A 14954-nucleotide genomic window follows, 5' to 3' on the forward strand; every position below is an offset into this window, starting at 1 on the left:
AATGTTGTTATATACTTAATTATTTTAAATCAAATTGCTAAACTTGCAACTATCCCTAATTTTAATTCATTTCCATCTCTTCATTCTGATTATAAAGATAGAAACAACTCCTAGGATTTCGCTTTTAACTCTTTTTTGTTTGCTTCTTTCGAGCATATTGATCTCATATGTTTCCTCTTTTTCTTTTTCTACGAGCAAAGATCAACAACTAATTTTAAAACTTAACAAAAGTATAAATGTTAAATCTTTTTTTAATTGACATATCTTTTCTTGAGATTTAAGAGAGTTGTTAGCTAGAATCTCAACAATATTTTTAAGAGAAGTACCCGCTCAAGAAGAAGAGGAAGGATAGGAAGGCTTTGATTTTTATTGTCCTTTATTTCCTCATCTCAAGTGTGGATGGTCTCTCCATCTGGCGTTGTATATGTTACTATAAGGATCATAATTCCTATTAAAGCCTCATACTGCATTGAACTCCTTTATGACTTTAGGGCATTTGTCCGATAAGTGACCAAGTGCTCCACAAACTCCATAAGCCATGACCTGTTGACTTGCTCTCTTCACTATCACAAGAGAAGTCAAATTAGATAACTGAGATCTAAGTTCGTTTACCTCTTTTGAAGACAAAAAAAAAAAATCCACGCCAGTTGCTCTATTTCCAAAGTTTTGTGAATTTTTTGCCATAGTACTTATTAGGTTGCTTGCTTCCGATGGAGTTTTGTTAGAAAAAGCATCATATGCGACCGTATTTATCGTATTTCAATCTGAGGCAAGTAAACTAGAGTAGAAATGTTTTATTAAATATTGGTTAGAGATTTGGTGATGTGGAAAACTCACATATAACTATTTGCATCTCTCTTAATATTCGAATGTTGATTCTTCTATGTTTTGATTTATACTTTAGATCTCTTTTCTAATACTGTGGGCTCTTAAAGGGGGGAAAGAAATTTTTTACAAATGTCCTTTTGAGAGCATTCCATGTACTGATAGATTCAAACGAAAGATAATAAAGTTTTCTCTTTGATCAGTTAAAGAAATGGGAAGGCCCTCAAGTTATGTTGTTCTTCAGTCACGTCGTGAGGTCTCATTCCGTCACAAACCACGTGAAAGTCTTTCAAATGTTTGTATGGGTCTTCTCATGAACTTCCTTTAAACATGGGCAAGGGGTATATTGGCCCTAGTTTTAAGTCAAACGAAATGGTGGTCTCCAGATAAACGAAATGGTGGTCTTCAACCCTAGTTTCTCTTGCTTCGTCCATTTCTTCTCTTCTTGGATTTCCTTCTTCTTAAAATTCCTCTTCATGATCTTGATCTTGATTAAGCATTTATTCTCTTCTTTCCCTTCAAATACACCTCTCCTCTAAACAATATTTATAAAGCAATCAAAGTTGAGATTCTCGAAGGATCATGTCATACGCCAAAAGAAAAATTAACACATAATCTCTCTCTGTTTTTTTTTTTTTTTAGAATTCAAGATGTTGAGTATGGGACAAAAGTGATGTTGTTAAAAATATAGATGGTTAAAGATCACTCAAGCCACAACCAACAAAGATAATTTGTGAACTCAAACGTAAGGAAATTCTGTATTTAATTATCTTAATTTTTATTTTAAGAATATTGGGTGCTATGTTGAATTGTTTTAAATGTGAGGTTATTTTGGTTTTGTTGAATTTGAAATTAATTAAGTACATTTTTTATGTATATTTAAGAAAAATTGTCAAAAATAGAACATTTGAAAAAATATTTACATTTCATAGAAAAATAGAAAAATATGATTTATTTAAAAGTATTAACGAAAAGGAAATAATAGTAATAATAATAACATTTATTATTATTATTATAAATTTAGTCTCGATCTGTGTGCTAAGCAAATAAACAATTTTCTCACCTTCCTCCTTCGTTCAAATCCTAGCACTGCCACTGCAAAGCCCCTTCGACGACCATTTGTGCATCGTCGACCAATAGCAAGCCTCATCATCGGTCCTTGCACAGACATAGATGAAGAACCCGTCTTCTTCCTCTCTACTTCGAGTCGCCACGAGAAGCCCCTTTTCCATTCGCAATCTAACCTCATTGTTATGGCTTTTCGAGCTGCTTTTCGCGCAAGCATCACCTTTATGAAGTCGCGAGCCAACCTCCTTTCATTCGAGCTGAACCTGTATGCGCGCCCTTCTCCTCTTTTAACCATGCATGTGAACCCAATCTGCATTGGAGTCTGAGCCACGTGTTCCTCCTCTTTTAGCCAAGCTGCCAAATTTTCTTTTAACCTTTTTCAACCATTTTTAGTCACTTTTGGTAAGTTTTGGTGAGGTTTTTTTTTTTATGGATTTTGGATATACCCATCAAAGATAATTTAGTTTTGGTTCTAAGTTGGTGTTTTTTTCATGAAGGTTTAATTGGCTAATTTTGGAGGGCTTAGTCTGTAGAATTTTTCCATCAAGATTGAATTGTTAAAGTATTGACTGGTGTGTAAATATAGTCAAGCATTAACGTAACTTCATCACACATAGTGTAAATACATAGCGCCGCCTAAACATCCGCGAGATGACACATCAAATGCCTAGTAAGCGGAATAACTCCCTTCGCAAACCTCTTCGCATAGTTCTTTACATGAACCTTAGAGACCTTCAAAACACTTTGCAACGGAAAACAACTTTTGAACTTAGCTCCTTCGCCTAAATCTTGACATTTAACTTTAAACAATTTTAGCTTTTAAGCGATAAACACAAAAGATAAAACATAGCGAAATAAAAGAAAAAAACTTCATCTACTTATTAACTTAACACTTTACACAAAGTTCTCAAATTACAAATACTTTCCTTTTATTATTTCACTGTAAATAAAACCAAGTCTGATCTTCACGTCCTTCTTCTTCCACCAATGTGCTGCCTTTTCGCGCCAAGGTGTTCGAAAGTGTAAGACTCCTTTTCTTTCTTCATCGCTAAATGTTGCTTCTTGTAGCGAGCTACCTAGGGGTGTAAAGGCCTCACTTCATCCTTCACTTGGGTCGTCCAACAACTCAACTTTACGAACAACGATTAGGGCTACCTTTTCCTGACTTAACTCTTTGATTCTCTGGCTCCCCGGGCTTGGCCTTACCAGCCTAGATGTTGCACTCATCTTTCTTCCGAGCTAGACCATCTACCTTAAGAAGTGATGCGCTTTCCAATTAACTCCTTAGACGTGAGATAAGATGACATGACTAGCATGCTGTATGAGCTTACATAACAACCTTTCCTTTTTTAACTTGGCTTCTACACCTGAGAACCATCCTTTACTTGACTTTAACGACTGGCAACCTAGGAAGGGAAAACTTAAAACGTACGTCAAAAGGACTTAGTGAGTGATGGGTTTGAGGAAAACCTTTTGGGAAAAAGAACAAGATTCAGATAATAAATAATAACAAGATCAAATCACAAACATATATATGATTCTCATCGCATCAAACCACAAACAAACCATCACCACAAGCACAACAAGTTCCACGTGCTCAAGCCATCATGCATTCAAACTCATTGTTAGGACCTAGGATTCTTCCCTCACCTGGACCTAGGATTCACATTCAACCAGTGTCACACGAGTTACAAATTTTCACCAGCATCTCGTCATACTCAACTTTCCTCAAATCTGGCATTCACATTCAACTAGCATCGCATTATCTTCAATCTTTCTTCAGACTTGGGATTCACATTCAACCAACATGTCATAAATCATTCCTCGCCTAGACCTAGGATTCACATTCAACCAGCGTCCAATGCCAAGATTACATCACAACTCACCCCGACCTGGGATTCTCCCCTCTTTGAGACATGAGATTCACACTCAACCAACGTCACACGAGTTACTTGAAGTTTCCACAACATCTTGCGATATATCATACCACACCACAAAGCACAAACCATATGATTAACAACAAGGGAGTACTAGCACACAACTTACTCCCAACACAAATTATCACAAAAATAGCAAAGTCATGTAATAAGCATAAAAAAGAGCTTACGAAGAATACATATAACAAAGTATTTACAAAATATTTCTTTCCAAAACGAAGATCATAAATGCAGATGTTTTCGTTATAAACGATTATTCAATTGTAGAGGAATACTCATTTTACTTTAGAAAGAATCATTCACATTATTCAGAAACTCGTATTCGAGCATAGAAAATATTTAAATAACACAAATAATATTTTAGAAACAACTTTCGAAATTTTTTTGGCACTCACAAACATTTGATCATTATAAGGATCACTCACGAAAACACTTAGCCTCAACTCTTCCTTCTCTGCTTTCGACTTTCTCTCCTCGTCTAGTGGTTCTCTTAACCGATTGTTCAACATTCAGAACTTCCTCCTATTTTTTTTCATCAGAAAATCTATCATTTATAGAAATTCCCTTTTCCTTTGGCCTTTGGCCCAATTTATAGTGACCTTTCACATCCATTGTCACCTCCACTCTTTAATAATGTCTCTTTACCGATTCACCGCGTCATGCAACCAACCCAAACCTGACACGTAGGCTAGAATGCTCGCAGCAATTGGATATTCTCTTGAAACTCCAACTTTATCTCTTTGGAAAGTCAAACTCTTTTAATCGTCTGATTCTCCTTATCTGTTGGGACTTATGTCCTAAAACTCGTAGATTGTAAATATGATCTAATTGACCGTTATTAATAAAGTGTTATCATTATAATTTCAATAAATGTTATTGATACCTAAATTCAATAAACTAACATCCTAAGATGTTTGATGAGTCTTGAACATTATGTAGAGACATACATGATCAATGTTCGAGATCAACTTAAATGGTCTATAGTATATGGATAAGGCTGAGTACCTTAGCCTGGTAACACTACGGATACGACTCACTTTATATTTGATACAAATGCAATGGTTCAATGTGTTCGTGTAGGTGACATGCAAGTGAGGGTATCCTATGCAATGAGTTTGCATAAAATCGAACCACAGAATAATAACCACTAGATGTAACTCCATTAACTAGTTAGATTTCTATTTTATTAGGATGACCTAGGTAACTTAATCTTAATCCTTAGTGTATTATAAACTCATGTTCACAATGGATTGTCCTTTGATTTGTACGGGTGAGGCTGACCAAATTTCAAACTTAAAATGCTTATCATTTTGGGGACAAGACCGAGTAGGGAGCTGAAAATATAATCACACAAGATGAAATTCATTTTTTCCCGACTTTAAGGTAAGTAGATGAGTGTTTCCTTACATGGTGTCTCCGAGACTTGAACAAATGGTATTTCCCTCTCTATGGCACGAGAGAGGCTTATTTTTATTAGTTGGACCATAAACAGGTTGTTTATTAGAGGAGCACTGATATTTAAGGACTAGAAGTAACACGGGGTAAAACGATAATTTATCTAGTTGGTGTTACGAACACTCGTGAAGAACTAATTTTTTGGTATTGGTCTATATTCGTGGACATAAAAATATATCTACAATGAGAAGAATTCAATTATGAGTCTTTAGTAGAATGTACACACTGTTAACGAATATTGATTAATGTGGTTAGTGAGTTTAGCCAATTAATCTCATATAGTTGTAGTTCCTAATTTGTAGGTCCATTAGGCCCCCTTCCTAGCTCGTAAACGGTAATGAAATTTATTTATATTTGTTGTAATTTGAAATATTCAACTTTACTTTGAAAATATATTAGTATAATATATGGTGATACATTATAATATAAAATTTATATTTTAATCAAACTTTATTATATAAATTTAATTTTTAGATATGATTCAAAATTAATTTACGAGAGATAAAATATTTGAATGAATTCAAATATTAATTTAATGTGAATTAGATTTATATTAAAATTATTGGTGGGGAGAGAAATTTATATTTGAAATATGATTCAAATTTAAGTTAAATATAAGATATTTAATTTAGCTACTAATTAATTGGAGAATTAATTAATATTTTAGTTTAATTTTATTTAATTAACTTAATTTTAGACTATAAGATATGTGATAGATATTCATTAAATATGATTTAAATGAAATATTACTTAAATATAATTTAATTAATTAATTAATTAGTTTATTTGAAATTTCTATTAATTTAATATTTTTAAACTAATAGAATCTCACGAAGAAAACAATTTTTCTTTAGCCTATGTTTGTACCTCTCTGAAAATAGTTTATCTCAACACATTTTTTTCATTCCAATTGGTTTTCACAAATCAATCTCATCCTAGAGGATAGGAAAATTTTCGACGGGTGGTGTTCCCAATTTAGAGTTTTAGTAGATTCAGAGATGTCAAATTACGTGAGTTTTTCATTCTTTGTATATCTTTTAATTTAAAAGGATGCTTAGCCCTTTAGAATTTTATTTCTAAATATTGCCAATGTATTGGTATTTTAGGATTCCCAAATTAAATTAAATTGAAGAATAATTTTGTAAAATCTTCCACTGTCAAGACCTTTAATACCTTCAATTGGTATCAGATGAGTCATCTCAAATTTTAATTGGGAATTTTAAATTTCATATTAGTTTTGGTGAAATTTTGCATTATGAATGTGGTTTTGCAATTTGATGTATGATGTAAATTTTGGCCATAGATTTACAATTTTTTGATATGATCATTTAAAGCCACTGCATTTTTGGGTAATTTTAATTGTAAATCTTGTAATTTAGTCCAATTTTGGATTCATGGTATTTTTCTAAGAAAAACGGTACCAAATTCACCCAAAATGGACCACCAAATGACCTCAAATGGGTGATTTTACGCAACTACATGATGCAAACCAAGATGAAAAAAAACTTTGCGCGTGTCTCGGGGGAGAAAATGGGCTGTTGTCAGTAGCACATAAGAGAGACGTGGCTTTGAGGCTCGACGTGGAGGCTCGGGTGTGGCTTGGACTCAGCCCAGACGGTTGGCTACGGTTCGACTCACGGTTGACTTGGTTCGCGCAGTCGGCTTTGGTTCGACACAATTTTGCATTTTAATGTCGGTTCAGTCTATTTTCGGGCTGATTCTTCATATTTTGGGCTGGTTCAAGATTTTTGGGGTCGATTTGATGCTATTTTTAACTAGTTCAAGGTTTTTAGGTCCGATTTGAAACTTTTTAAAGGTTTTAAGATTGGTTTTGGAGCTTTAGAAGCAGTTTTAGGATATTTTAAATCTTAATTATTCCAATTTATTGCTTTATTTTATCCTAGAGATCAATTTTACAGGTTCAATCGCTATAATTTAAATGCTTTATGGATGTCATTTAGATAAATGTCACCTTAAGTTAAGCATGTTCATGCATTTTTAGTTATTAAAAATGTTATAATGTATGGTATTAATGCATGGTTATAAATTTCATGAGTTATTTAAAGTATGTTGGTATTTTAAATATATGAAATTGGATAAGCATGATGAATGACATTACTTAGTTAAATATAGTATATTTATTAGTACATAATCATAACATGAAACTTGAATATTTGAATAGCTTTTCAAAGATAGTCCTCTAGCCACGGGCAGTATTACCCCTTCATCTGAAGACAGAATAGTTGATGGATAGCTAACCCTCCTCCTTTAAGACAATAACATTATATCCTTCCTGATGGCCCATAGTTAAAAATAGGTTCGTCAACCTACCATCAATATGGAGTTAACCACATATATACATGGATATTTAGACATGGATAAAAAACATTTGAAAACATGAAATATTTCCTTGAAAGTTTGAAACATTTTCTTGAATTCATGAAATCATAGCGTAGCTTGGAAATATCATTTTAGTAAACATAGCATGGGTTGTATAAGAACTTGAGATCATGTTTAGTAAACCATTTTACAAACTATTTTGTAAAGCTTGAAAACATGTTTAACAAATACTTTGGAAACCATGATGTTACTCACAAGCTATTGTTTGTAAGCTTGGAAACATGCTTAATAAATCATTTAGAAATCATGGTGTTACTCACAAGCTATTGCTTGTGGAGCTTAAAATTATGCTCAATAAATAGCATTCAAAAATATTTTGTTACTCATAATCACTCGAATATAACCTTGGTCTTGGGAGTTCCTCCCAATTTTTCTTGTCTTGAAAAAAAATCATATTTTATCCTTAATTGATTCCTTGAACATGAAAATATCTAAAAATTTCTTACAAATTTCTAAAAATATCAAGATATATAGCCCAAAATAGTTAAAAAAAACAACTCATCGGAGCCCATTGACATGGTGTAGGGAGCTGGTCGCGAGTGCATGGCTTGAGTCCTGCCGCATGCTAACCTCACTGAGGTGGGGCGTGCGCCGCGTGCTTGTTGCCTACCCAGTGTCCCTCGCTTGCATGGTGCATGCATTGGTGCTTGCCGCACACCATGCGTCGTGCTAACCTCTAAGGCAGGGTCATGCGCGTGCCTTGCTGCTCGACTGTGCCATGACTTTATCATGTGCATGCAACCTAACCCAAAATAACCTCTATAACCAAAATGTCAAGCCCATTTTGCCTACACATGCATGACTCATGACCACTACCCAGGCACTGTTTAACTTCTAAAATCATGACTCATCTTTAAAAAACTATAACTTAAAATCTATAAGTCTTTTGATAAAACTTCCTTTTACAAAGTTTCTCTCAGTCGTCTTAAATTTCTTATCTCAAATTTTCAATGGAAAATTCCAAGTAATAAGTTTTGTAGCCTTCTAATAGTGTACCTTGCTCATATTCACCCGATAAATGACCTTTGTGCCTTCACTTGATCCAATCCCAAACATTTTTTTAATTCCAAATTGAACAGCAGCCCTCTTCCACAAACTAGACTCAATTTTTGAACTTTTAAGACCAATTTAAGTATTTTTGGATGAGTAATTTATGAGAATTTGATTGCTAAAGTTTGCCTATTTATAGAGTCCCTTGCATGCGATTAGGATGACACTTAATCCTTGATTAGGCTCACCTCTTAAGCTCTTGTAAACACCTCAGCAACTTCTCCATGTCCTCATTGACCTCAAAAGTGCACAATGATATAGTTTGGACACTTGGACTTACTTTTAACTAAATGCCCCCATCATGCCACATACAAGTCCTACTAATATGGCTAACCTCCAAGTCTTCTCGCATAGCCCTCGCATAGCCTCTCCTCGCCTAGCTAACCTCCATGCTTACAATGTCAAGTTTTACTGCCTAGCTTTCTGGCGTGGAACCTTATTCTCCTAGCTAACCTCCCATACTTGGTTACAAGCCTTTCTCGCGTGACACCATTCCTTCGGCCAACTAACCTCTTAACACTTGCAGCTAGGCCTTAACTCCAACACACAGTCTTCAATCTTCTTTGCCTACAAGCCTTCCTCGCGTGGCCATGTCTTTCACCCAACTAATCTCTCAGACATTCTTGTTGCAAACCTTCCTCGCGTGCCATCAACCTCTTATATATGGACAACCTTCTTGCCAAGCCTAAATTAAATGCCTAGCAAACCTCTCAATGCATCCTTCTCGCCTAGCTTGGCCGCCCAAAGATAAGCCTCAAATGCCTATCTTTTAGAGGTTTTCAAGCCTCTTCTTGTTGCTCAATGACACCCTTTTGGAGGCTCTTTAGCCTTCCTTTGTCGCCACACTACCTCTAAATATCCAAAAACCAACATTTTGATACTTGGCGAAATTTCTCAACTTTTCTCTTATTCTCAAACCTAAACTTAAAATTCCAAATATTTTTACCTTATTTTTCCATAAATTTCATTTTCTCTTGTCCTTGACTAATCTTAGCAAATTCCAAAGGTTAAAGAAATTTCGAGTTTAACAAATTCCCTGTTTTGACCCTGACCTACCTAGGAAACCACTCTCTTCACTTGCACTTGGGCAAGATAGAGGAAAACTTGTAGCAATCAAAATGATGAATCACTGTAGTTAATTAACAATGCTTAGGTAGGAGTATGAAGCTTCTATCTAATACATGTATAATCATCACAATCCACAATACATCAACTATCAACTGGTTGATGTTTATCGTGAATGCATTCTAATTAGTCTCTAATTGTACGACTAGAGTTGGTAATTAGGCGAGGTTCATGTCATATTTATGATGATTGTTACATGCTTTTGGACTATGGTGCCTACTAACTTTGGTTGTTAGGTTGTGTATCCCACATGTACGGTGTCCCTCGGAATCACCACATTATACAACTCTACAATTGTGTGTGTTTAACGAGACCACTAGTTTGTCAATTTATGGATGGTCTGATGAGGTCACTCATAGTCTAATTTATTGCAAGCTCTTTTGGGATCATTAGATTATATATGAGTGTTTCTATAGAATCACTAGTTCAGATTGTTCCAACATGCACACGATATCATTATTTTATGGTACCTCCTGATGAGAAGTTAACAGATCTCTTAACGGGACTACTAGTAGGTTCTTTACTGTGTATATTTTTATACTCACCGTTTTTCTATGCTTAATATTTTCGACAAAGGTAGAGAAAATGGAAAGTTGGCGAGCGACAGAAAAGACTCTCGTGACATGCCATATGGGGACTCAATCTTGCTTTCCGCTTGTCATTATTCATTTTTGAGTATCTTGATTTTAAACATTTTATTTAATTTACATATTTTAAAAAATTAGTTAGAGTGAACTGCAGCATGTTCTTATGGCATTTTATGGAATTCAATCAATTTTGTTTCAGGAACATGTTTGAAATTTATTTTGATAAAGATTTATTTTTACTATTTTTAAGAAAGTGTCAAATTTTTTATTTATTTTTAAATTAATGACCTCAGGATCGTTACATAATTAAATCAATAAAATTAACAAAACATAGTAAAGGGTGTTAGGGGTTGAATCCCAAGAAATTTGTTTAGGATATTAAAATTCTTTATCAAAGAATTAAAAATTCTAAATTGTAAAGGGTTTTTTTGTGGAATCAATTTCAATGTAATATAAAACAAGTAAATCTTTTTTGTTTTAAGAAAATCTTGGGCACAAATAATAATGGTTTCTCTTAACCAATATTAAAAGTGGGAAGAGTACATGGATTGATTAATTGAGTTCAAACTGATTATTGAAAGAAACGATTAAAAGAAAATACATCCTTAAAATCAATTCAATAATTACCGATCAATCTTGTAAAAAATTGTGCTTAGTGCCATTAGAAGCTAAAGAAAGTTTCATGCTCTCATGATTAATCAAGTCATTCAAACAAGAACTCATGAAAAAATAAGATTGAAATTAGATAATGCAATCAAAAAATAATTTCTCAAAAAAGATCAACTAAACACTCATTTCCAAGAAGGTATCTTTTAGTTCTTCATTGATCTTGGAGTAGCTTCGAGAGAAAATATTGAAATTTTATTGATGATTTTGGAGAGAAAATTTTCAAATGAGAGTGCCCAAACTAATGGGTATTGAGTTTTAAGTGAAGTGATATAAATGAGGTAGGATGCAAGGAAGGTGCGCACGTTGACCCGATGCAAAAGTTCTTAGCATCACAACACTATGGTTAGGCGTTGCAGCACTGCAGGTAACCATTTTCAGCACCACAACGTTCTTTAAAGGAATGCGACATTATACAACAACGCTATGGTTTTGAATTGGAAGTCGTAATGTTGCACGAAAATGGGACTTTTGAGTCTTAAGGCACCATGGCAAGGCGTCGGATTGGCTAATATTACGATTTTCCTCCTCATTTTCTTTTAACCCGATTTAATTCAAAATTGAGTTGTTTTTGCTCTATTGGACTCCTTAGCTTCCTTAGACGATCAATATTCCTACAAAATAAAGGAATCGATGCATAAGCGAACTATCTTAGAAATTTTAACTTAAAACACATTACACTTTTATGGTACTATCATATACATTTTTAATACCATAACGAACATAAAAATTCAAGCTAATGATTTTCTACCATATCACGATCAACACAACTTAGGGACTTGATAACATTAGCAAAGTTAAATTCGACTTCCAGCTTAAGAATAAAATTAGCAAAATGGTTGGTTAGAGACTACAAACGTTCCTCTAAAGCTTTCATCTCGAGCACCTTTGCTTTTATTTGGTCCAAATTTATGCTTTCTAGACCTACCATTCTTAGTAACAGCCAATGTCAGTTGTAGTAAAAAAGCCAGGTTGTGTTACACTTCATCATCTTCCATTGTTTCTGGCAGGGGAGCTGAATATTTTCATGAGTTCTTCATGACCCTTATCTTTATCATAATATAATTGGTGGATTACAATATATTACCTCATCTAATTCAGTATATGTCAATCCATGCATTCTCGGCCAACTCTTATTCATTACCAATTTAGGAAAAGCATCGTATGTTACCTAGATTATTTTTGTAATCTTGTTATCTTGTGTTGTTTCTCTTCAAAATCTCTACTCCAACTAAAATGGGATGTTTGGTCTCAGCAGCACCTATACTTTGGTAGGATAACCTTGGTGTTGTTGCTGCCAAATAGGTGTTTCACGGATGAATGAAACAAATTTAAATTAATGTCCATTATCTCTAAGACAAGTTTCTTGCGGGTTAATTCCTAAAAGTAGCTCTAGTCATTCCTCGATTAACTACCAATTTTGGCACGAAAAAGAAAACATTGTAGAACTACTTTTAAGTTCTTTTTAAATATCATTTTTCAAAAACATTTCTTTTTTGCTTTATAATTGTTTTACAAAAAAATGTATTCACGTCTTTGTAAAATTGGATCACGACTTTTCCTGAATTAAGTTAAATTAATTCATCAAAATACAATTTGAATTCAACTTTGTATCTAATAAGAACTAGTCAAATACAAACATCAAATTTCTACGTGAAAAAGTAAAGTAAAAACAAGATGAACAATAATTCAACTATAATCTCTAAGTTAGATATTCAATCTTCCTACAATTCATTAAAAAAACAACATTTAGTTCAGGAAAAAAAAAGAGAAATAACTTTTTTTTTTCTTTTAATAAGGTCACCAAAGTGAATAAAAAGCTATGAACACAAACTTTGTGGGGGATGGGGAAAGAAAAAGGGGAATACGAAGAAGATTAGTAGTTTGGTTGAAAATTGAAACCCAAAAGTCTTCAATCTGTTGAGCACTTGGAAAGTTGAAAGTGAGAACTTGAAAAAAAAGGTTTTCATTTATTTGATGGGTGTGGACATGGAGGGTCCATTATGCCTTCAAACAAGAAAAAGGAAGAAGCAAATGGGTGGCTCTCTACTAGTGGAGGGTTGTCAAAATCAATGGAATCACTTGTCAATTTTTTTACTACTTTATTTTATATATATATATATATAAATAAAAAGGCAACTAATAATCAAAACAATTGCTTCTGCATCTTATTTGAGGGATAATGACAATTTTTATCCAATTTATTTCTTTTCTCTTTTTTCACATTAAGTACTTAAAAGTGAAAGAGAGAGAGAGAGCCCAAATTGCTTTATCGCTAACCACTAATCAATCATTGTCATAATCTTAGGGTATCATGTATAGCTTCAATGCAATGTTTATCATCTCCACCAATCTTATGTTGACTTTCTTTCCCAAAAACAAAATTTTCTACTTTATAAAATAATTATAACAATCTTAATTATTTCAATCTAACTACTTTTGAATCAAATTCTTTTTTAGTCACTAATTACTGACCGTGGTTTTAAAATAGGGTAAGTAGAAAGCTTAGTATAAGGAGGAGTAATTCCTATAAATTAGAAAAGAAAATTAGGTTGATCCTTCCTTCCTTGTCTCAACTGTGTTTGAAGGAATACTTTGTATAATTTAACGTTAAACAAACCGATGTCATTTTAATTAGATACAAATAATCATAATGTAAATGATTATATGTTATTTATATAACAATAGTTGAAGTAAATAAACAAAATCTCAATGTCGTGGTAGAAAAGAAAAAAAATAATAGGTAGTACAAACATGCATGAAAAATATCATCTTGAAAGTACAATTATTAGCTTTGCACGAGTTGTAAGTAAAATTAGTTACAATGATTTTCTTAACATGAACAACTAATTTTGATAGATCAACCTCAAGCTTACTTCAATCTAATAGAACTCTTAAATAGTTGTTTTCAACTCACTTTAACTCAAGTTAAGATAAAAAGAAATAACCAGAGAAGATGATAGGAAAACTCTTCATCATATTAGGAAGAGATAGATTCTAATTAAAGATATAAGTTACCATTTACAAAGTAGCAACTAAGTAACTCTCCAAAAGTAAATAAAATAATAATCATCATTTGAATTATATATTAAATATTACTGAATTGAAGTGTTACTTAACAAAACATATGTAACGTAACTCATCACATGGAATTGACTACAAATTTAACTTTTTATATGTTAAATTTTTTAAATGAAACCTCATCCATTTTGGTAAAGGCGACATCTGAAATTAGGGTTGAACTCAAACCCAAACAAAAATTAAGGTAGTTGTATGGAATTCGATGTCTTAAAATAAAAGGTTAAACGACAACCTTCAAGTTCTTGGAGCCAACTAGTCAAGCTTTGTGGAGTTTCACCAAAAGAAAAATATCGATCAAGTTGAGATCGTCACTAGCACTCTTTAACTTTGAGAATCAAATCCAACTTGACACTACCAACATTACAAATATCAAAGCAAGTGTCAATAGGAGGTCTTTATAAGTGACTTTATTTCAACAATTACCTCAAAGATAAGGACAAATGACTTTTTAAGTGATAAACTTTAACTCTCTTTGTATGTGTACTTTTCTACACTAATGTAGACTTCAAAATGTACATGGCTCGACACCATACTAATGTTAATACTCTCACACAAAGTTAGCAACAACGACTATTATGTCTAGACGAGATGAGTGAGGGTACGGACAAATTCAAAACTTCATGTTAAAGGGCATTCATTGCACCCATAATCATAAATCTATATAAAGTATTATTCACCTAACTATATAAGCAAAAAGTAGTCTTCGATCAATTTTCATAAAATAATAAAAAGTACATTATACCATGCATTAGAAATATGA

The 14954-nt window shown here is 33.1% G+C and overlaps 1 protein-coding gene across 2 annotated transcripts; it reads right to left on the bottom strand.

Annotated features, from left to right (window-relative positions):
* Positions 1-313: 313 nt before the first annotated feature.
* Positions 314-2214, bottom strand: LOC116404077. 2 transcript variants are annotated; one of them, XR_004217017.1, is made up of 2 exons: positions 1889-2214; positions 314-563 (listed from the first exon to the last, which is right to left on the bottom strand). XR_004217017.1 is itself a non-coding variant. In XM_031886274.1 (2 exons), the coding sequence occupies exons 1-2, from the start codon at positions 2207-2209 to the stop codon at positions 1184-1186; spliced, it is 498 nt and encodes a 165-aa protein (XP_031742134.1). In that variant the 5' UTR covers positions 2210-2214; the 3' UTR covers positions 795-1183. The 2 variants fall into 2 exon arrangements, 1 of the variants encoding a protein (XP_031742134.1); XM_031886274.1 differs by lacking the exon at positions 314-563 and adding an exon at positions 795-1360.
* Between the last annotated feature and the right edge of the window lie 12740 nt (positions 2215-14954).

Source organism: Cucumis sativus, chromosome 5 (assembly GCF_000004075.3).
Source record: "Cucumis sativus cultivar 9930 chromosome 5, Cucumber_9930_V3, whole genome shotgun sequence".
NCBI lineage: Eukaryota > Viridiplantae > Streptophyta > Magnoliopsida > Cucurbitales > Cucurbitaceae > Cucumis > Cucumis sativus.